Consider the following 21,834-nt stretch of genomic DNA (forward strand, 5'->3'; position numbering starts at 1 on the left):
TTGCCATGACGACCGTTTTTCTACTTTTGTATTTCTGGCAGGAGTCTTCTACGAATGGAAGATGAAAAAGATGAAGGACGGTAGTCATGGCAACGAGATTACTCTTCCACAACAAAGATTGTAGACGCCAAAAGGCCCGTCAACTGAGCAGGATTGCACCTTTGGCTACAAGGCCACGCGGGATTCCGGTTGACGAAAGCCAATTTGAATCAAAAAGAAAAACTTGAATGTATTTATTTTTTGGACGTTTTCTTGTTCCATACTGGACTGAAGTACTCCGTCTTTTGGGGAACTTTGACTAACTAAGTGTACAAACTCGCCCTAAAAATAACGAAAGAAATGTTTTTACATCGATGGCAAGAAAATCAGCAAAATAACGAGGTAAACCCGCAATAGAAGAAGCCGAAATAACCAAACTGATTTTTTTTTAAATTCAGGGGCCACTCAGAGTGCGCCCACCGGTTCAATCGCTTTGCCTCAGCAGTTGTAAACAACGAACATTAAAAAGTGTCCCTCCCTCTCTGCATCAATCAAATCTGGGCAATATTCTGATGAGGACGAACTGATAGTCTCAAGCAAGATGAATGATTTTGGTACTGCTCGCTCCCCATTGCAGCTGGACATCAAAAGCTTGCCAAGCTACAACTTGTTTTCTTTTAGTTCTTTTGAAAGCATCAAACGACGCGGCATTATCAGCTCGACCATGTCATTGAACTTTCTGCTATTAACATGCGTGTCGGATCGTGAAAGTCGTTTAAGTTGGTTTTCCTTGCAGCCTATATCCTCTAGCGTTCCTCTCCTCCCCACCCCCACCCCAAACCCTCCCCCGGCCCAAGGAGGGGCAATCCTCACCACGGCCACCAAATTTCCGGACAACAAAAGATCAGCAGAGCATGCGGAACTTTCACTTGCAGTTGCTCCCATGCGGTCGGTCGGTCGGCCGGTCACCTGTTGCCTCACGCTGCTTGCAGCCGCTCCATTTTCCTCACTTTTTCATTTCGCTCACTAATTTATTCGGACCGCGACGACACGCCACAATTTGCGCACCCGCTGTAGACGTTCTGACGCGTCTTGCAATTACACCAAAGGTCGGCCTCCGTTTGAGCTGCTTTGTCCTCTTTGCATGAGTGCAGCCAGCCAAGCGTTTGACCTTATTCAAATCATAAAGAGATGCTGCTTGCCGATGGCAGAAAAGACAAATTAGAATGCCCTTGGATGCTGCTAGCGTACTTTTAATATCTCATGTTAGTTTGAACATATTGACAGTGATTAGCAACTGGTGACGTTTATCTTTTAAAGACATCAAACAATATCCAGGAGTTAGTCTAATCTTGGTAGTATTGAAATGTTGGGGTGTAAATCGCGGGTTTTGTCACGATATGATATCATATCGATACAAAGAACTACGATACGATATTTGCCGATATCTTAAAGCCTGCTGCGATTCATTCACGATATATCACGATATAGTGCTTTACGATCGATTTTTTTTTTTAAATAAAAAATATAGAACAATATCCTGATTTATAACAATTCATACGCAAAATCAACAAGGTACTGCAAACTCTTTATTTAGGAAATTACAAGAGTATTGTAGTATACAAAGTGCTTATTTTAACACTGAACTTTGATGTCGTGTTTTTTCTTTAAATGTGCGGCGAGATTTGTGCTCCCCGAATATTTGATCACCGCATGGCAGGATTTACAAACTGCAAGTGTCTTGTCCGTTGAGTCATCTTTTCTTTAGAATCCAAAGTGCTTCCAAAGAATGACTTGAAGCCTAAAGGGGAGCCAATTTCCTCGTCTTTTTGGACACTAGCCATAGCACCAGCCCAGGAGCCGCGTACTAGTTGTCGACTCCCCTTTCACGTGCCTGCTCTGCTCACAACACAACAACGGCGCGCACTGCTCCCGGAAAGAGGAAGCAAGCAACAATGAACTGGATTTCAAAATAAAGTCGCGTCTAATGTCCGAGGTCAAACACGGCGATATAAATCGATGTTTACATTTAGCATCGATGCCAATAAATCGTAGAGCATGATATTGATTAATCGATGTGTATCGATGAATCGTTACACCCCTATTGAAATGACCTCATCTGCTACTTTATTTTTATTGCCGGTTTGAACGCAGAGTAACTGCAGACAGAGCAGGTGGGCTGGATCACAATGTGCTCGATTGTTGTCGCCGGGCCTTTTCACAAATCCTCAGCTTGTCTGCATACAAGCTGTTTACACTTTCTCCTGACCTAAAATAATCTCCTCAAGAGGCAAAACAGGACTATGGAGGAAAAAAAAGTATTAGCCAATCCTCATCTGTCAGAGGTGCATCAGATAACCCAAGACAATTTGTCAAGCCAAGTTCCCGCGCCGGCCTTTACAGGTTAGTATGACAAAAATGTCACCATGGAGTGTGAATCGCACACGGCGTTTCGTTTATAAAGCTGTCAGCATCAATGAGTACAGATGATCAATGCAACCGGAGCTGCTGGCTCATGGTGACGTGATGGTGTGAGCCAGTGTGGGTGGGGCGAGTAGAGGCCCGGAGCCACCTAGAACACAGGCCGAGAGCGCTGCAAGGCTGATGGCATGCTGTTGTGTCAGTGTGTGGTCTTATTCACTATGTGTGTGTGTGTGTGTGTGTACGTGTGTGTGTGTGTGTGTGCATGTGTGTGTTTGCCAAAGAAGTGCAGGTGCAGGAAAGAGAAGCGGGCGGGCGGTGTGCTCTCTTTCTCTTACACTTCCACTACTTGTAGGCTTTACATACAACTTCATCTTTACAGCAATGAAGCTGAGCAATAATACAAGCAAAAGCTGCCCTGTGATTATTAACTGGAAATGCATTATGATTTTCCGGATGTGTTCAAATTATATATATATATATATATATATATATATATATATATATTTATTTATATATATATATATATATATATATATATATATATATATATATATATACACACACACACACACACACATACACGTACACATACACACACACATAATTACTACACAAACTACACACACTTAAAAATGCTAGGTTAAAAAATATCAATTTGGGCAAAAAAATTGGACCGACCTAATTTTAAGGGTATACGTTTGCATACTAATAAACACAAAACTCAATTCTTGTCTAGATCAAGCACAACTGAAAACCCTGTACGCTTTAAACGTTTTAAGAAGTTTTATTTTGCGTGGGGATTACAGCCATGGGTGCCCGGCTAGAGCCAACCCTGGGTAACCACACGCCATGGCAGCTTATCACACGTAACATCTGGGAGTCTTTTTTTTTTTCAAAGAGAGGCGCGCGCTTCACACCTGTTGCAGTCTAAATATCCCCAAGCGCCAGGACGACACTCAGCACGTGAGCACAGGAAGTGGAAGAGTGCAGAATGGATGGAGAGGAACACTCGTCTTGCACAAAATGTGCCTATTTAAGAAGGCAAAAACGAGGCAAGACAACGAGTCCAAATACAATCATCATGGTTTATTCAGGGCCCCTCCGAGTTTCCGCATTTGTTCCAAAATGCTTGACGCGAGCGCCACTTTAAAATATTTTAGTGTATTATATTCTTGAGTCATATTCGTTTTATTTCATTTGACACAAAAAAGTGAATAATAAAACGTCTGTTAAAACACGCGATTTATTTCCCAAGGCCTTGTTTAGCGCTATTGAAATTGTACAAATGTTCATTTCCAGAGTATATTAGCGTCGACAATTAACCGTGCAGCGAACGAGCACCAATTTCAGAAAAACACGATCAATGTGTGACAGCCTTTGTCTTGGCCTCTTGTAATAAATAACATAAATTATCCAGCGTGTTTTGATCCTCCAGAGCAAATCGACAAGCAGGCTTAAAGAAATGAAACGTATAGAGTACGTTGCATAATTTCGCCAAAGCCTTTTTTCGCCACATCAAAGGTGACAACATAATTTATTCTGTCCTCAGGGCCACTAAACAGGGACCCGATGTTTCTACAAAGAGGGGGGGGTTACCAGAGACTCTTTAATAGGCTTTCCTGTTCGGCCTTTTAGACACAAATTGTTTATCACCGGTGTCCTTGCCTATTACAAACAATTGCGCGTCTTGGATCAATAAATAATGAAGCTACCAACGATCCCTTGACCTTTGATAGGCTCGGCTGGGAGGGAGAGATGAGTGCAGGAGCGAGGGGCCTCTTCAAATATTCATCTGCCGGTTAATGTGAGCCGCGCTCCCCCGGGACCCGAACCCGCAAAGCACAACGGCCCTAATCTTAATCTACCTCGGATGCAGCGCGCACACTCGCCCCCGCGCGCGCGCACACGCGCACACACCAGACCAGATTTAAAACCGTTAGTAATTCAAAGCGAGCTGTTAGCTCATTTTGAGGATTATTTTTTTCAAGAGAGAAGCCCCGGCCGGCTGGCTGGCTGGTTGGCGGGCTGCAATACGCACTTAGTAGCATCTTATTCAAAAACCAGAAGAGGTCTTGTAAAAATGAGCCACCGGAGAAGCCGAACATGAGCAGGCAGGCAGGCACGTTTGATTAAACATTGCATTAAAAATACCCACACACAAGTTGTTCGAAAACAGCAAAATACACTTTCCATCTCGAGGAACTCAATAACCGCGGGACAAAAATCCAAACAATAAGGAGCCAGCTTTTTTGTAGACTCGTTTAAAAAAAAAAACGCCCCTCAAAAAAAGGAAAAAAATGTCATTATAGCAAATAAATTGATTACTGGCAGAGAATTTGACATCCCAAAACAAATGAATCAAAATCATAAAAGGAGCAGGTTAGCAAGAGTGAGCAAGATATTAAATTCAGTGACATGCAAATTTAATGTTTTTTTTTTTAATTCTAACGTTGCCAGTTGCCATTTTGTGATTTTAGAAGAGCATAAACTAAATATACCTGACAGCCTGGAACGATTAGGTGGATTAATGTTGCCAACAAACTTTGACTTGAGGAGGGGGGGGCATCCTAGAAAACACAAACGCCGTTAACCAGCAAGCACAAAAGCCACTAGTTTGAATTTCAAACTACGACGACCACAGCAGCACCGCCATCTAAATGCATCATTTACATTTTCACCATGTGAAAGGCGACTCTACTGTGCGACACAAAATAAAGACACGGCAAAATCAAATCAAAACTCAAGAGCATTTCAAGTATCCAAATTTCCAAAATTTATTCTTTTCAAACTGCATATGGAAAAAAATATACTCAGTTGAAATTGTAGCTGTTATAAGGATGGTATTAGTTTCAGTATATATACATGGGAGTAGTTGGCTTCCGCGTGCGTACAGGCCGCGATTTTTCCAAAGTACAACTACAGGAATGAATTTGGAGATCAAAACATAAAATATCACAGTCAATATACATGAATTGTACAAATCAATTAGAAAAGAAAGAGCACAAGCATCATACCTCAAACGGATGGAAAGTGGGAGACGGGAATATAAATTAACTTGAAGATGAAATGAGCTGGGGGGACAAGTCTCAATTCTTTCTTAACGAGCGGTAGGGGCAAAAAAAAAAAATCAGAAAAAAAAAACAGCACTACCTGCTCGCGTTTCTCTCCCTTTCTTTCCAGTTTGTTTGATCGCTCCAATTAGTTCGACCATCTATTTTCGACGGAACTGCTTTTCTTTTTCAATATATAAATTTATATATAAAAGGAAAAAAAGTAGGCAACCTCTTAACAATTTCATCTGATTGTAATGTTTCTTTGATAAATACTGTACAAAAGATGATTGCAATTAGAAACGATTGGATTGCGACTCCCACTTTTTTTGTCGTCTTGCAAACTCGATCCAGCAGTGAAGTGAAGAGGACGTCGAGCTCCTGCATCCATGCATCCCTCCTCTAGAGCTTCCTTAAAACAAATCAAAGGGGGGGAAAAAAACAGGCGTTTTTGTCCGTTTCCTGCATGGTGACGTTTATACAACTTTTCCCAGCCCAATTTTAATTTTTAATTTTTTTTCTGTACAAAAATAGTCCGACGTTAAGTAGTCCGCAGTTTGTTTGATCAAAGTTCGTTCGGGCGCATGTCTTACATGTGCGTCAAGGGCAGCGTGCCGTTGATCGTCGTCCCGGGCACGGTGCTCTGGTAGTGGCCGGACATGTGTAGTCTGGTCTGGGCAGTCTGCTCGCTGACTTCCGCCCCGGGCAGGTACATGCTGATCATGTCCCTCAGATCGCCGCTTTGGCAGCCCGGCGCGGCCCGGTGCGAGGACGACGTGACGATGGGCGGACTGGAGCTGCTCGACTCGGACTTGACCACCGACGAGGGCCCCATGGAGCCCAGGGCCGTCATGCCCGGGGTGCTCTGCTGCGAGTAGGACATGGAGTATGTGGGCGAGCCGTTCATGTAGCTCTGTGAGCTGCTCATGCCGTTGTACTGCAGCGCGCTCATGTCGTAGCGGTGCATGGGCTGCATCTGGCCCGCATTGTGCGCGTTTAGGCCCGGGTGCTGGTAGCTCAGCTGCTCCTGCATCATGCCGTAGCCGCCGTTGGTCCAGCCGTTCATGTGCGCGGCGTACGTGTCCATGCGCTGGTTGACGCCGCCGCCCAGGCCGCCGCCCACGCCGACCCCCGCGCCCATGCCGTTGCCGCCCGGCGCCAGCAGCCCGCCGGGCAAGGTGTACTTGTCCTTTTTCATCAGGGTCTTGGTCTTCCGCCGGGGCCGGTACTTGTAATCGGGGTGTTCCTTCATGTGCAGGGCCCGCAACCGCTTGGCTTCGTCGATGAAGGGCCGCTTCTCGCTCTCCGACAGAAGTTTCCACTCGGCGCCCAGTCTTTTGCTGATTTCCGAGTTGTGCATTTTGGGGTTCTCCTGCGCCATCTTCCTCCTCTGGCCGCGCGACCACACCATGAAAGCGTTCATGGGTCTCTTGACCCGCTCGGGGCTGTTTTTCTGGTTGCCAGCGGCTGTGTTGCCGTTGCCCGTGCCCCCCGTATTGGTCTGGGGAGCTGGGGGCTTCAGTTCTGTCTCCATCATGTTATACATCAGGAACAGCGAGTCGGGCGGCGCTCCCGAGCAGGTGAAACGTGAACACGCGACTCCAAGCGGCAGCGGGAACGGTTCTCTCGTCCGACAACAACAAAACAAAACAAAACTAAACAAAAGTTACCTGTCGATTCTCTCAGCAACTTTCTCTCTGGACAAAAACAAGGCGAGTTTCCACAGCCTCGCTCCCCGCGGCTCGGTGAGAGCGCGCGCGCGTGTGTGTGTGCGTGTGTGAGCGGCGCACACACAGCGAGCCTTCTCTCCCAAAAGGTCCCTGCGATGTTGTGTCCACAAAACTTCTTCGGCCCGTCGCTTCTCCAAAAAGGCATCAACAAAGTGGACTTTTTCTCCCCTGTCCGCCCGAGCCTTGACAAGTCCAGATAGTTTGGGAACAAGTTAATAGACGACCATTCAAGTGACGCGGCTGTCAGCAAATAAATGGCCTGGAGCGGGCCAATCACAGCCGGCTTGCTGCCCCGACACACCAATGGGAGCCTTCGATTAACATAAAGAGGCGTGGTTTGCCCTGCTCCGACAAACACGCTCAGACAGCCTGCCTGCATGAGCCAATGCAGAGTACATATTTACTATTTCTTCGAGCAGTATGGAGATAGTCCGTGTGAAATAATAATATTCATAATGATAATTTAAAATAAACAATGTTGAAACACTGTCGCAACGTTAGAAAAATCCATAAGGCCGAGTTTTATTTATTTTGTGGCAAACGTTTTCAAACCGTAAACTTCACTTTTAAGACACAAAATAGAAAAACGGTTTCGAGTTAAAAACAAATAATACACATTTAACGTGGAGGTAATTTAAATTAAGTTGGATTTTGATTATCTTAAACGACGATGTTTTTCAAAAAGTAACGAAAAACAGAATAAAGATTATGGTCAGAAGGCCGACAGTGTTCTGTAAAGACAATATTGTCCGCGATGCTGTTATAGTTCTTTTTTTTTTTTTTAAAGTGACTAATACCACATTCACGGCTCCAATAGCATGGCAACACCTAAATCAACTTTTGTTAGTTAACTCAAAGCATTGAACTGCTGCGTGCATGTGTGTGCGCGTGTGTGTGTGTGTGTGTGTGAGGGGGGGGGGGTCTACTTTTTTGGCGTTGAAAAGCGAGTAAAAGGTAATCCAAGATGTTTCCCTTTTGTTTGTTCAAGTTGAATGCCAACACACAGAAGGCAGACGGGCTCATCTCAGCACAAATAAGCGCCTTTTTTGTTTGCCGTGTTGTCGCTACATCTGGCCGGACAAAGACGCAACTCCACTCCACTTCCACTGCCACGCTGCTGCATGCTGTCGTTGAGTTTTTTTTTTTAAAGGGGTGCACGGCGTAGCGGGGTTTACAAGTGGACGATGAATATTTGAAGGTAAAGTATGAAAGTAAAGGCAAATCTGTCTGATTTAAGGCTGAGCGCGCGTCAGCCAATTAGTAAAAGAAAAGCCACACACACCTGCTTCTCTTATGTTCCGCATCAAACCCAAACCCGAGTCCCAATTATCACGACATGAGGCCAGTTTCACACACACTTCCATTCAAATCATTCCCTCATATGTCCCCCTCTCCCTCTCGCTCGCTCGTTCTCCTCCCCACACCGAAGTTTGTGCATGTGCAGCTACAACCGACTGCCACTTGTTTTGCGTTTCAAACTGCGGCCCAGTCTTTGCGTCCGCGCGCTTGCGTGCGTACCAACGCGCGCTGCCCTGCTACGTGACACGAGCGCCGTCTACTGGCAAGACGAAGAACAACAAGAAAAGACACAAGCGGAGTTTGGTCAAACTTGGAGGACAGAGATTTGCTTAATTCAATCATGTGCCAAAATCAAACAATTTGGTGTTAAAAAAAAATGACATCATGTGGTGCTGATGTTTTGGATGAAAACAAGAGTGGCAAGATCATACACCTTGAACTACTAATTCAATTAAAAGCGAGTGTTGATAGATGAAATCATAATTGAAAGCGAATAGATGCATGGCGCCTGCGTATTTTGCTTGATGGAGGAGCTCTCATTACGACGGCCCTGCAACCCTACACAAGATTCATCTGTGGCGCTTAATAGGCTGCGAGAGGCGACCCATGCAGCTCGCTCCATTATAATGCACGCTTGAAATGGGCCGCCCGGCTGCTATCTGCATCTGAGTGTGTTCCCCGCTACCTCTAATCTGCTTTGGATAAGAAAGGAACAGCGGGGACCTGTGCGGCCCGGCCAGCCGGGAATGGCCCCGCATCAACAATCAGCGCCAATTTAAAAAAAAAAAAAAAAAAATGAAAAAACAACAACAAAAAAGAAATAGGCGAAACTCGCAGTGCACTTGTAAAAGCCCTCATGAACGGCTGCAATGGATGTAATTAATGCCGCAAGCCGTGCTATCAACATGTTTTTCGTTTGACTAAAAAGTGATCTGCATCCTCATCGCTGTTAAAAGATGGGAGCGGGGTGGGGGGTGGGGGGGTTAACGAGTGGAGTATAAAAATAATCAGGATAACATAAAAACAAATTTTTAAATGTAAGGGTCACGATAATACTTACTAAAATATACAATAGCACATGCAGCATTATGTTTCTAATATAATGTGATTTAATTTTCCTTTCGAATATGACCACCACAGTAAAGATTTATGGCGAGGGGAAAATATGCATAGAATAATAAATGGTATGTTTTTGCCACTAGGGGCCGTACCAGGGACTGAAGACGCACAGAAAATAGTCAAAACACCGCCACTACTTCAACATTATTTTTTTAGATTTTTTTTTTAAGACCTGCACTACATTGCTACATCAATAATACTTTTACTGCCTCGCTAATTACTGTTTGCTTTCCCCTATAAATTGATCTGGAATCAAGTTTAGTTCACCATACAAAAGGTAGAAAAATAATGCACCGTAGCGGCAAAGTATAAAAAATAAATCACAAGGTCACAAGAAATATAAGGTTGCGAAATATGTTTAAATTAAAGGTTGGTTGAGGGAAAGTCATCTCCAAGGCGCAGTATCGTATGTTATTAATTATTAAAGAGATTTTGAAAATGAATAATAAACATTAAAATGCTCGATCAAATTATTTTCAAGTAAACGGCAGAAGATTAGAAAATCATTTTTACATTTAAACGGAAATAATAAAACGAAAAATACTAATAAGGTAAATGTTTCAGCCGGTCCGTGGGGCTTTCTGATGTGTCATTCCACAAGACTGCAGCAGGCACGAAACACACCCACTCGTGTCACACACACGCACGGATACACACCAACGAGTGTCCACGCTGCAACTTACTTGCTCTCGTGCAGTCTTGTCTTCCTCCTCTCGCCGTAATTGGCAGCGTTAAGGGAATAAAATGTTTTTTTCCTCTTTTGCCCTTCCACCGCGGTCAAATCTCGCCCAGCTGCGCGCCGCAACAGTTCACCGGTGGCCGGCCGTCATAGGTCCGCATGTGACGCCAACCCGTCCGGGGGCTTCGGATCCGGGCGGCGGCGGCAGCGGCGACGGCAGCGGCGGCGGCGGGGCGCGCCATCCTCGGTTTGCTCGCATCCGTCCTTCCGAGCGGCGCTTCCGCGTGTGCCGCGCGCTCGCCCTGCAACAAGGGAAGCCGTTGATGTGCAAAGGGGCCGATTGCAAAAGGAGAAGAATGCAAGCAAGAACAACAAAAGTCAGTTATAGCAAAGTCTATGCCTCTCCTCTCCTATCTTCCACCCCCTAGCTTAGCTCACATAATGAGCAGGAAAAAAAGCTTTATAGTTTGTTCACTGGGTATTCACAGATAATTTGAAGCCATTGTTTCTGCCACAGATGGTTCTTTTTAATACAATAACGCGGCTCATTGTGAATGGCAAAGCCCACAATAAAAATCTAAAGCGTCCTCCTGAATAACCATTTTGTTCTCCTTGTATAGGCCGAACAAAAGCGCCGGTGAGGTAATGGCCTGCCTTATTGAAAGCTCCAGAATGGGGATTTGATAAAGATTCTTTCTCCGCTCCTTTTTCCTTTGGCGGGTGACGGCAAAAGAGAACACGCCGCAGCACCGCCAGAAGAGAACATTCGTTCGGGCTCGGCTCCGCTTTAATTATTGTCGCCGCCATTATTATTGTTTTGCCTATTAGTATTGTTTGTGTCGGCAGGGTTCAAAGGTGAGAGGTTGCACGCAGGCTGCAGCCATGCCCGTCAAGCGCAGGCGTCTCAAAGATTTCTACAATGGAGCTTACATTCTGCTGCCAAGGTCTGCTGCTGTGCATTTCACACAATTTTCAGAGGACAGACTGAAATGCATCCGCTGGAAACCTTTGCTTAGGAGTGCCACCGTGCCCTCATCACATCTTGCGGGCGGGCATAGCAGCCGACGCCGCTGAGGTCAAAGCTGCCGACCCCCAGGTGCACTGTTGCCGAGAAGCTTGCTCAGTCTTGTCCACGCTTCATGTCATTTGGAATTAACTGCCGGCTAATCAATAAGGTGTTTGGCGGCAAACACAATGGGCACGACGGATGATCGCAGGCCAAAGGGATTGGATGTCGTCGATCGTTACCATGTCAGCACCCACTGTCAATCAAAGGGGGCCATACCTGAGCGCAAAATTGTGCACGTGCGTGCCTGGTATCGGTACACGGTATCAGTGACTGCTCAAGAATTGATATGGGCCTGAAGAAAAACGCTATGGCCATTTCCCCGGTGCATGGCCTTCAAACTTGCAAACATACGCAGTCCAAGATTTTTTGCATCAGCAATAAAGGCAGGAAAATGCATCACTGAAGCTGGACTGAGTTCGTTAAGTGGGCCACAGCAATGAGTCGTGCGGGTCTTGAGACTCAAGGGCGGACTGTAGCGGAAAAGCAGCGGCCTATGAGTGCTGCTGGAGATTTTAAGCCTCTGAGACAAACACGGCGGATGACACCCAGACGGGATGAGAGGATCAGCACTCTCACTCTCAATAGGCTTAGCGGGAAAGAAGAAATACGACTTTGACTTGCTATCTGATCAATCTGGGCTGTATAGTCAAAATCATATTAGTGAACTGAAGCAACTTTAATTATAAATCCGTCCGCATAGGCTCCACAGTGTGATAGCTAGCCCGCTAGCGAAGCGACAGGAAGAGCGCAACGACACCACGGGAGCCTTGAGAAACATCCGAATTATCTTTTAATGTTGGAAGACTTTTGACCCAAATCGCTGTGAGCGCAAAATGAAAAGAAAGCCGTCAAATGCATCAGGTCCATTCCGCTCACATTGCGCACAGACTGAACGCAAGCCGAGTGTTTCTGCCGACGCGGTTCCATCATGCAGTGGGTGGTTCTCAGAAAGTATGGAACTCATTCAAAATGATGGATGCTTTAAACTTAAAGCAAACCTTTGTGCAGTGTGCTGTGGAGAAATATTGCTGTGGAGATTGTCCAATGTTGTCGTAGTCAGATAATTTTGTCGTTTCAGAATGGATTAAAAAATATTTTGAAATCTATTATTTTTAACGAGACGCAAATCACTCGGTCATTGGCACAAATGCCAATTTTCGAACATAAATAGTGTGGCTCTCTCTAGACTCGGCAGATGTCGTGCCTAATAAAACATCTTTTGAAGATGTAGCTTATTTAGAATTTGAAGTTACCCAGAGGTTTGAATATATGATCGCATAACGTGATGTTGATAGCATAAGCGCACCATCAAAACAATCCATCAGTAGAAACTGCCATCTTTGTCACATCGCGACAGATTACATCTATCATCAGGCTGTTTGTAAAGTATCAGATGAAAAGGAGGCTTGGCCATCACACGAAGTGCATTTCAAATACATTTTCAAAACAAATTGGCTCGGCAGTAAAAACAGCTCGTTTGATTGACAGTTAATAGTACTAATCCAAAGGACATCGCTCCTCACGCTCATTTCGAGCAGATTGAGGGAATTCAAGAAATCTTAATTATCGGCTAATAAGGCAAAACAAATTTGGTCAGTCGAAGGGAAAAAAAACATCAGATCTCACATGAACATGTTGAGCAAGCGACAGCCTCATTTTCGACCGACATTTCCTTGATGATGTTGGATGAATTGTCACATCATGTTCTCATCATAAAGCAGGTTTAGTAATATTTTTGAATGAAGCTTTTGGTTCAGCAACAGGTGTAAAGGTGACAGCTAACAAAGCCAACAAACAACAATTTGTGTCTTTTTCCCTCTCACGGTGCAAATTTCCAACCGCCACGCTTAGCAAAACACGCTAATGCGCGTGGCTCAGCACACGCATTCCTTCTTGTGACACACGTCCACATCCCAGATGCTTCTCACTCCCACTGTCACACTCTCTTGCTTTGCTGACCACTCTGGGTTTTGTTTACCGGCCAATTTGAATGCCAATGCGGATGTTTCTAGAAAGCGCCGTAATCCGCGCGGTCTACTGTGAGGCCCCGGCCCTTTGTTTGGGATTACTGCAGTTTAGCGCTGGCTAACAATGAGGAGATGAGCAGCTCACCTCATCGACGCTAATGAAGTGTGGAGAGTTATTTTGCCGTTAGCTAGCTCCCACCGAGCGGAAACGATACCTTCGCGATTAAAAAAAAACATAAACATATTCACACCCAACATATTCACACCCAACAATTAAAGAAAATACATACTAGCATAATTTGATTGAGTTTTGTGAACAAAATTGAGTGTTTGCACTTTTTTCTGAGCATCTAAGCCCGTGTCGCTGGGGTAACGAGCCAGAGGGGGCAACAGGATGACCAAAACCATTTTGGCTTGGCACACTCTCCGTCCGCACTGAGACTATGCTGGCTTCTCTTCTGACAAAGAGCTTGCCTGGCATTTGCTCGAAAGGATGGAGAGATTTGGAGTTATTTATTTATTCGGGGGGGGGGGCTGACCCCCACACACGCTTTGAAGAAATGTGTCGTTTTTGAGCAGTGATACCAACACATTACAACCGGTAACTCACAGTAAGTACGAGAAGAAGGTGCAGAAAGGTTGTTCAACGTAACTCCAGAACTTTTTTTTCCATCAAATTCTTAAATGACTGCAATTGTGGGGCTGCAAAATGGCTGCCTCATCTGAGAATTTGAGCTCACAGATCCCTCTGGTGAACTGCGACAACATCACGAGGTCACGGTCTGAATTCAGAATTCTTGCTTCGCGGCCTTCTCTAACATTCCGTGCCGTTTCGGGCAATGACTCTCATGAAAAGACACAAAGTAGCCGTCGTGACGCGCTGGTTGGCAGGACGACAGAGCGCTCAACAGCGGCAATAAAGTCGAGACGCCGTAAAAGTGCCATGTTTATCTTTGGGCTGAGAAAGCTCACACCTCTCCGATAACGCCGGCGCGCGCTTGTGCGTTTCAGCGCTCACTCAAACAACGCGATCGTGACTTGACGCTCGTCCGTCTGCGTACTATTTAAACAGCACTTGTTGAATTTCACAACAAGCTCATAAAGGATGCAGAAACGTGTCGCCGTCCACGGGAAAAGCAAGCAAGGCTGTTTGCCTAGGAAAGGTGAAGAAAGTTGCTGAGAGAAAGCAAATGGAAGTGGAGCATGAAGATTTTCTCCATATGTTATCTTCAAACGCTGCCCAACGTATTGTCCGTGAAAACGAGATGACTTCAATGATGTTCACATGAGCGGTCCCAACACCAAATATTTCTTGGATCCTGAGCCCAAACAATGGCGGCATCTGCTGCCAGACCAATTTCGTAATGGAAAGCCCCCTCTCTGTCTCTCTCTCTCTCATTTTGTGAGCCTTGCTCGCCCGGCCAGTCACGAATGTAAATGAAAAGCAGTGGGCCAGAGAGTTGCTGATGTGTGGGCAGGGACAAAGCCCGAGTCCCAAAGCATTGTATGAGCCCCGTGACACATATCCCAACATCTCTCTTACGTCCACGCATGCATGAACACACGCGCACACACACACTCCACAAAATCTTTATTGACAGCTCCTCAAGATCGATAAAAATGATCTTGAAGTTGAGCCTTATTTGGCCGCATCATCTTGAAAGTGGCTTCTCTGGAATATAGCGGCCACACTGTACAATGGTCCAGCCAGGCGTGTGTAATTTGACATTGATTTCCACCCCTCACTTTTGCCTTCTTAGCCCCTGAGTCACTGCACACAACCCAACACACACACGCGCGCACACACACAACACACAAATGTAACTTCATCACATTTGCCGTTAATGCACATTCACAATAAGGCCATTTTGTCGTGGCCTCTGGTCATGCAACCTGTTCTTAAGCTTTTGTGCTTTCTTTCTTTTTCATCTTCAATTTTCTCGTCCCATCATGCTCAGACCTTTTTTTTGTGGAAGACTTCACAGGTCACTGTTCTTTCTCTATAATGGACAACTTGTGTTAATGATGTGTGTATAGCTATTTTTTTCCCCTGAACTTTTCCCAACTTTGAGTGCAAACCGCTGCGGTCGCTAATTTAGTTTTTTCTTTCTCACAAAAACAAACCTGACAGGAATATAAGATTTGTATTTTGCTTTTGAATTTGCCAGGCTTATGACAAGAATAAAGTGCAATTGCACATCCACTACAGTAGGTGGCAATCTCTCTTTTTTTTCAACCAATTGATGCACTTTGAGTATTTTGCTGTTACAGACTAAATAAACAATACGACTAAGTCCTTTTTTTTTTAAGACGCTTTTCATTTACTTTTTTGTGTGTTTTGTTCAATGTTAAAAAGGCCTCAAAGTAATGCAACAGAGCGTTGGGGGCACGCAAAATGTTTTCGGGCTCACAGGAAATAATTGAGTAGCAATGTTCTGAACAGCTGACCCAAAAGATTGCCAAAATGAATCAGATTTTGTACAATTCGATTCAAAATGAAAATCTTGCTGGGCCCGCTAATAAATGATACTGCTGGAATTGCAGTTTCGAGGGTTATAGCTGACCACTTCCGGACGTACGCAGTGCTTTTGTGACAGCATCAAAATCAGATACAAATGAGCTCACATTTCGGGCTGGCAGGACCACCTGTGACCTTAAATTTGGGCTACTCCAAATCGTCCACGGTCTGATGACATTTGCGTCTCGAGAACACTTTTCATGTCACTGATCCGATTTCACTCAACTGTGATGGCAGCTTTATTGTAAAAGTAGCATGAGAAACATCTGACGACATATTGTCTGTTTGACCTGAAATCTCAGAATGGCACGCACACAGACACGCACGCACACACGGACAGCTGTCAGTCACTCTTTTGAGAGCGCCCTGTTGTTGGTTAAGTCTGACACTGCGCCTCAGCCACTTTAAGCCTATTACTGTATTCATTCACTGCTGTTCACAACACAAACACACAGACGCACACACACACGCAAAAACAGCAGCGCTATCAGAGAGACCTTTTCAGTAAGCCGAGCATATCCTGGAGCCGTATCGCGCATCATCCTTCCCCCGACAAACACCGGAGTGTATGTCGCACACAAAATGGAGATCTTCTTTTTCCTGGAGGTGGCGTGTTGCTGTTTGTTGAGGGTATCGCTTACAGCCAAGGCGCTTGAAGAAAGACAAGCTCTCCTGTGGCGTTTCTTGTGTGCCTGCGCCTGCGCGTGTGTGTGTGCGTGTGTTTTCAGAGTGGGGCTTTGCTGTTTCCGCCGGCGTTATCAGTTCTATTCCAATGTATTTCTTATCGAGGTGGCGGTGTGAAGGGAGGCGGGGTGGGGGGACTGGAGGGGTAGGGCGCGACCGACAATACAAGCTTATCAAACGTCCTCAGCCTTGATTCCACCTGTCACTCAAGACCCGCACGCACATGGACACGCGGCGGCGGCGGTACGAGTGGGCCTTTTTGATTGATAGCTGGCTTTGCCAACAAATAGAAAGCCGGGATCAACATTCGGGTGGCCTTTTTTTTTTCCTTATACACACGATGCACCGGCATAACCTGTGAAGGGACGCGCGCGTGTGCGTCTGAAGCGAGCCCCAACATTCCAGAGTAACAAAAGTGGCATTAGGGATGCATTAGTTGGCCTTGCAGCAAGAATCCCGTCAATAACGGCCGCCAGAATAAACCGTCGAGCCTCGATAAGAAGACAAAAGGCCAGTGAGATAGCACCGGGAGGAGAGTGGCGGAGGGAGGGGGAGGAAAGGATCAATAGAGAGAGAGGATGGACAGATGGATGGATAGATGGATGGATGGTACGGAGGAGAGAGAGAGCGCCAATCAATATGAAGTGAGGAGAGAAAGTTTTCACAAAGGGACAAGACGGTTGAGGGAGTAATAAATGGAGGCATGGAGGAGGGAAAGCTGAGTGTTGGATTTGGCCAAGACAAAGTTTGATCATGGCAGTGTAATGTTTTCGATTCTGCTTAAAAATCATTTGCCAGGCAAATGATATATATTACATAAACTATATACAGTGTATATATATACATATATTTTTTATTTTTATATTTATTTATTTATTTATTTATTTATTTATTTATTTATTTATTTATTTATTTATTTATTTATTTATTTATTTATTTATTTATTTATTTATTTATTTATTTATTTATTTATTTATTTATTTATTTATTTGACGAGGTGATTGTAAATGAAGTTTACTACGATGTAGCCTGTGACAAGAATGAGTTTGACCCCTTTTTGCTGGAGGCGCAACGTGATGAGCGTGGAGGGCAACTCAGAGCAGCAAGTGTTTCACCGACTCGTGTTAATTAATTTTCTTCATTCATACGAGGAGCTATAGGTAATGATCTCGACGGAGGGACAAGAATACAGACAGGGAGCTAGAGGAGAAAGGGAGGGAGGGCATCCTGTTCCTGTCAGCGAGGCGGCGAGCTGTCACACAAAGACACAATGAGGCCCTGCAACAAACAGCCACTTAAAAAAAACAGCCTGGCAACATAGAGCAAATTCAATTAGAGAAGTAATTAGCAGATAGAGGGCCAGGCAAGCCGGCTGTGGCCACGCCGCAAAACAGGATTTAATAGGTGCGAATAAGAGGAGGACGCTGTCATAATTAAGAGGCAATCGCCTCCGCCAATGAATGCCTAAAAATACAAACGCGCCCCCCCCCCCATGTAAAACTATTAATTTACTGATCACAAAATAGTTGCAAAGATGATGAATATGACGCTCGTTTTAAAAGACTCGTTTTTGAAAAGATAGCAAGACAATTGCACATAATGCATTCTGCCTGGCATTTATATTGCTAATTAATTTTCTGGGATAATTTATGGAAGGACTGCCCCCCCCCCCGTTCTCACCCATGCATGAGTGAGTGAGTATTTGTTGCTGGCGCAGAGCGCAGAGTCTGCCGAACAGAGCTTGAAACGTCTCCTCGCACAACGTCGCTACTCATGAGCGAAAAAAAATACAAAAACATTTCAAAATATTACAGCTTCTTAACTTTCCACCTCAGCACCCCTGAACGCTCTCTTCGTGTGTTTCGCTTTCCACTTCACAGTCCAACAGAAAGAAAAACAGCAAATACATTCGCCGATAAGCGTGTGAAATAAATCCCCCGGGTTATTGATTGATTTGTCGCGCTGAGGATGGAGCACGGCGGCGGTGGCGGCTATCGCATCACACCTGCAGCTTCTCTGCCACGCCCCAAATTTGAGCCAGGAGGCTTTGCTGCAAATGACTGCGGGACCCAAAATCAGTGAAAAGAATTCAAGCTAAAATGATTCAAAACATTTTAGCTGACTTTCAACATGATCAAAACTATTTCTTTCTATTTTTGCAAATTAGACGCAAGCGCCAATCCGAGCAGGGCCCGACAAGGGGAAAGTGTCCAGGCTGTGATGGAAAACAGAATTTCCACACCAATAAATACATTTAGTTTCTCGGGCCCAGTTAAAAAATAGAGTGGAAGAATTTGCATATGACAGTTGGGGTTATTTGGTGGCCCATTTTGGAGTGATGCGAGAGCAAAATATCCACTTAAGCATATCATCTTGACTGATCGGGACTCATAAGCCAAGCAAGAGGCTGAGAGGGGAGGATAACTCTAATATGGCCGCCGCTTTCTATACAGGACTAGTTAATGCCATTCAGCCAGGAAGCTAGCTGATGGACCGGCGAGCCGAGCCAAGCAAGGCAAAGAGATGGACATTAAGTGGCCTTCCGAGTCCGCGGCCTGCCGCTTTAAGAGCCAATTACCAATCTCGTGGAGTTAATGCCCGAGATGAGATGAGACGAGAGGAAAGGGGATCGCCAGGACGTGTGACAGCGAGACAAACTGTGGCTTTGCGATTAGCGTTTGCTAATCTGATGGGAGCATCAGCGAGCATCAACATATCAGGAGAGAAAGCAAAATGAGACTTTTGGGGGGGCAAGGAAAGACGGAGATCTCGCCGGTGGCGTTGGCATGCAGATTACAAGCGTGATCTCCGGGTTTAGAAAGCATTGAGCCAATTAGCAACGTTATCTGAGAAACGCTTTAATTTGCCATTCAGAGCTGCAACGGGGGCCCCGCCAGCTGTCAATGAGTGTGATTAGAGCCCCAATTGCGGCTTCGGAGGGCCCAAACATCTGCTGCCCGAGTGACTCGGAGATGTGGGCGCGGGAAAAAGAGAGCTCCTCTTCAGAGGCGCGCCGGCATCTGATTAGCAGAAGAGAGGACAGAGGAAGGAGGAGATGAAGAGCGCGAGAAGAAGTGCAAAGACCTGCATTGCCCGCCCGCCAGCCGAGGAAGGCCCATCTGCGTGCCCTCACACTTGAGGCTGGCACGGCAGATGTCGAAGCAGATTGATTTTCATTCAGCTGTCACCACGCGCGTGCACGCACAGCAAATCACGGCATCGAGTACCCGGGCCGCTGTTGGCTGTCATTTTGCCAAGCGTTTTCTCTCCTTCCTGTCATTTCCTCATTCTCCAGCCCTCCCTCGCACTCTTCCTCCGCCCGGCTCACTCAACGGGCACGATCGGCATCTCGACGCCACATCTGCTGCTCAAATTAAATCATTTACAGTCCATAGAGAAACGAGACGTTTAGGGACAATACAGCCGGTGGGGAATCAGCGTGCTTTCTCTTCTGCAGCTAACGCGGGTGTCTCGACTAGCATCTGATTATAAGTCAATAAACTGTTATTTTGCAGTGTGTTGCAAATGAGAGGATTGAAAATGCAATGGAGTGAACTTATGGTGTGGCCTTTGACTCTTGAGTACCGTAATTTTCGGACTATAAGTCGCGTTTTTTTTCATAGTTTGGTTGGGGGGGGCGACTTATATATGTTTTTTTTCACAAATTTTTACTTGATCATTAACACATCACTTACTTACAAGTATAGTTGACCACTTCACATGTTATTTTTAGTATAGTTGATCACTTCACATGTTATTTTTAGTATAGTTGATCACTTCACATGCTTTTATATCTTTATCTTGAACATATTCAAAACATGAAAAATAGAGAGAAAAAATCAAATAAAGTAATTAACACTTTAAAGCGCCATATCCTCTGGACATGTCCTCGAGAGAGAGACGAGGAATTTGATCGATGGAGTTAATGATTTGGAGTGAGACAAATGGTTTGATAATATTGTTGTTTATGTGATAGTTGTTTAAAATATAGTTTATATATCGTTGTATGGGGCTGTGGAATAATTTGAACTGCGGCGCGGCACACGGCATTGTTGACAAAGGACGATCGATAAAAGACGAGAAATTTGATCAATGGATTTAATGATTTGGAGTGACACAAATGGTTTGATAATATTGTTGTTTATGTGATAGTTATTTAAAGTATAGTTCATATATCGTTGTATGGGCCTGTGGAATAATTTGAACTGCGGCGCGGCACACGGCATTGTTGACAAAGGACGATCGATGGATTTAATGAATTGGAGTGACACAGACGGTTTTATAAACGTGTTATTAATGTAATAGTTTTTTTAAAATAACTGAATGTTATGTCAGGCCCGTTCTCAGCTCCTCGTTTGTGTTTGTCACGTTAGCATACCGTATCGTTTAGCCTGTTGTTGCTCGTTCGTGTCTGTTCTTGGTGTTGGATTTTGTCGAATGAATTGTCCCCCAAAATCCGACTTATACTCCGGAGCGACTTATATATGTTTTTTTTCACATTTTTGGGCATTTTATGGCTGGTGCGACTTATACTCCGGAGCGACTTCAGGGCTGTGGACTCGGACTCGGGGACTCGAACTCGTCGGACTCGGTCTTTTTTGCCGGACTCGGACTCTGTGCTGATTTTCACCGAGTCTACCGAGTCCGACAATAAAAAAAATACGTTCAATTTTATTTTCATCATGCTGCTGAGAATGCGCGTAGGAATACTGTTCACAGCCCTGCTTGCTTGTTATGAAGACAAATTTAGTTGTTGCGTGCGTGCCCGCGCCTGCCTGCGTGCGTGCACGTACAAGACCCACAATGCCCCGCGCGCAGCCAAGATGGAAGAACCCGGGAGCAGCGAGAGAACAATGTTTTGCCTCTAGATTTGGGGGGGAAACGGAGCGTAAGTTACGATCAATGCGGCCACGTTGAGTTGCACTTAGGCTAATGTTTACATTATGTACCAATGTCAAGGACGATTATGTCACCCAGCTTATATCATTGATGTGTTTCGATGGTTGTGGGGTCGTCACTAATTATTTATGTTTAGATAAATGGCTGAGCTATAATGGTGTAATTAATGATTAAAACTTGAAAGTATCTGTTTATTGTATTCGTTTATATGTTTAATAAAGACAAAGCCATCACAAAACTGTCGTAATTATTTAGATTTTGATCTAAATTAGCCTTGAATAAAGACTAAGCAGTCACATGAATTAACAGAAAAAATGGACAGCCGGACTCGGACTCGTAGTCAAGAGGCCGGACTCGGACTCGGTGCAAAAATCCAACTGAGTCCACAGCCCTGCGACTTATAGTCCGAAAATTACG

General features: G+C 45.0%; 1 protein-coding gene across 16 annotated transcripts in view; it reads right to left on the bottom strand.

Annotated features, from left to right (window-relative positions):
* sox2 (SRY-box transcription factor 2) overlaps positions 1-21,834 on the bottom strand; it is a 76,677-nt gene that overhangs the window by 13,614 nt on the left and 41,229 nt on the right. For 10 of the 16 annotated variants that reach the window (XM_061298423.1, XM_061298424.1, XM_061298421.1 and 7 more), the window contains 3 exons: positions 10,285-10,582; positions 6,047-7,365; positions 5,153-5,865 (listed from right to left, as the gene is read on the bottom strand). The exons of 1 other annotated variant lie outside the window; for it this stretch is intronic. In XM_061298423.1, the coding sequence (XP_061154407.1) occupies positions 5,856-5,865; positions 6,047-6,999 (963 nt within the window). In that variant the 5' untranslated portion in view covers positions 7,000-7,365; positions 10,285-10,582 and the 3' untranslated portion in view covers positions 5,153-5,855. Of the gene's footprint in view, positions 1-4,901; positions 4,971-5,152; positions 7,366-10,284; positions 10,583-21,834 lie in introns of those variants that run through there. 5 more of the 16 variants (XR_009718017.1, XR_009718014.1, XR_009718015.1 and 2 more) reach the window with 4 other exon arrangements.

This window comes from Syngnathus typhle, linkage group LG14, assembly GCF_033458585.1.
Source record: "Syngnathus typhle isolate RoL2023-S1 ecotype Sweden linkage group LG14, RoL_Styp_1.0, whole genome shotgun sequence".
NCBI lineage: Eukaryota > Metazoa > Chordata > Actinopteri > Syngnathiformes > Syngnathidae > Syngnathus > Syngnathus typhle.